This window comes from Galeopterus variegatus, unplaced genomic scaffold (genome assembly GCF_000696425.1).
Source record: "Galeopterus variegatus unplaced genomic scaffold, G_variegatus-3.0.2 Scaffold100, whole genome shotgun sequence".
NCBI lineage: Eukaryota > Metazoa > Chordata > Mammalia > Dermoptera > Cynocephalidae > Galeopterus > Galeopterus variegatus.
In genome coordinates, this window is record NW_007726211.1 from 1,087,756 (window position 1) to 1,089,124 (window position 1,369).

The following is a 1,369-nucleotide window of genomic DNA, read 5'->3' on the forward strand; positions in this document are numbered from 1 at the left end:
CTCAAGGCAAGACAAACTCCATGTAAACACTGTCACTTCTCTTTACTAGTTCCTGGCTTTTGCAAAGCTATGTGGCATTTACTCCAAACTGCTGTTGCTTAACCACTGCTGTTCCCCTAACCCTCCAGCCAGTACTGTGTATTCAGAACCACCCTGTGCTGTAGGGAAAAAGAAATACCGCCTGCGCAGCAAATCCCTGTGATCAACTCTCACCTGGGTAAAAAGCCTTTTGAAGAGGAACTGCATGGTTCCTATATTTACCTTAAAAAAAAAAAATCCCTCTTTGAGCAACCTGCCTGCTAATTTTAAAGTGTACTTGGCACCGATTGTCTCTCCAGTCCTCTTCCCTCCCACAGCTCCCTTCCTGTGCTTTATTCACCTCTCACCTGCATAGGAAGTCATGGCCCCATAAACCTGAAACCCCTCCTCATCCTCAGCCTGTTTGGGGAAGATAACTGGTCTAGTGGAGCCATTGACAAAGCCTGGTGTTGGTGGCTGCTTGACTTCCCCACCTGCTTGTTGATTCTTTCAGCTTCAAAAAAGCCCTTGGAAGTGCTTTTACTGTAAATATTTGAAGTGTGTGTATGGGGGTGGGGGGTGAAGTCCAGATTCTCACCCCCCTATCTCGCTCGGTCCCGGGAAGCCCTTCCGTCCACATTTTGCAGGCTGCTGCTGGTGGGGGGAGAGAGACGACATTTCACTTCCTCCCTGCCTGTGGCTGGCCAGGCTCAGAGTGGCTCAGAGTGGCTCAGACTCGGGATGACTCTCAGTCCCCAAGGGCTTTCCGGAGCCGCGGTGGGTGGGCCCCAAATCCTGCATGCCCATGGGCATCCCTCGGCAGAGAGGAAGAGCTTCGTCATCGAGGACCCGCTCGATGGCACGTGGGTGAGTCTCACGTGAGTCCCTCAGGCTGGGCGCGCACAGACGCTGCCCTCTCCGCCTTGACCCGGGAGGGGGCTCCCAGCGAGGATTTGTGGAAGCAAAACTCACACTCACGCGACACTTAGGCACACACGCCCCCCACACACCCGAAACGCAGGGACTTCCCAGAGGAGATAAGAAGGCTCGACCTGCAGAGGGCTGGCCCCAGGGTCACAAACCGCCCCTGCTGCGCCCTGCAGACCCAGGTGCAGGGAGGGCTTTTGGAAACGGAACGGTCTTCAGCGTGCTGAGGTCACTTGCAGAGCGGCCAGATCTGGGCACCACGTGGGCACTGCGGGCTCTCGAGGCACAAGTGGAGAAACCCAAGAGTCGACGAGGAGGCGGCAGAGGACGCGCACTGGCTCCAGGAGACGCGAGCTCAGAGCTGGGCAAGGTGTCTCGGGAGCCGCGCTAGGGTGACCGCGGGGCGCTGGCGGAGACCCGCGGT

The 1,369-nt window shown here is 56.8% G+C and overlaps 1 protein-coding gene across 1 annotated transcript in view; it reads left to right on the plus strand.

Annotated features, from left to right (window-relative positions):
* The first annotated feature begins 759 nt into the window (after positions 1-759).
* MNX1 (motor neuron and pancreas homeobox 1) overlaps positions 760-1,369 on the plus strand; it is a 5,497-nt gene continuing 4,887 nt past the window's right edge. The window contains exon 1 of the mRNA XM_008583790.1: positions 760-885. Within this exon, the coding sequence (XP_008582012.1) occupies positions 760-885 (126 nt within the window). The remainder of the gene's footprint in view (positions 886-1,369) is intronic.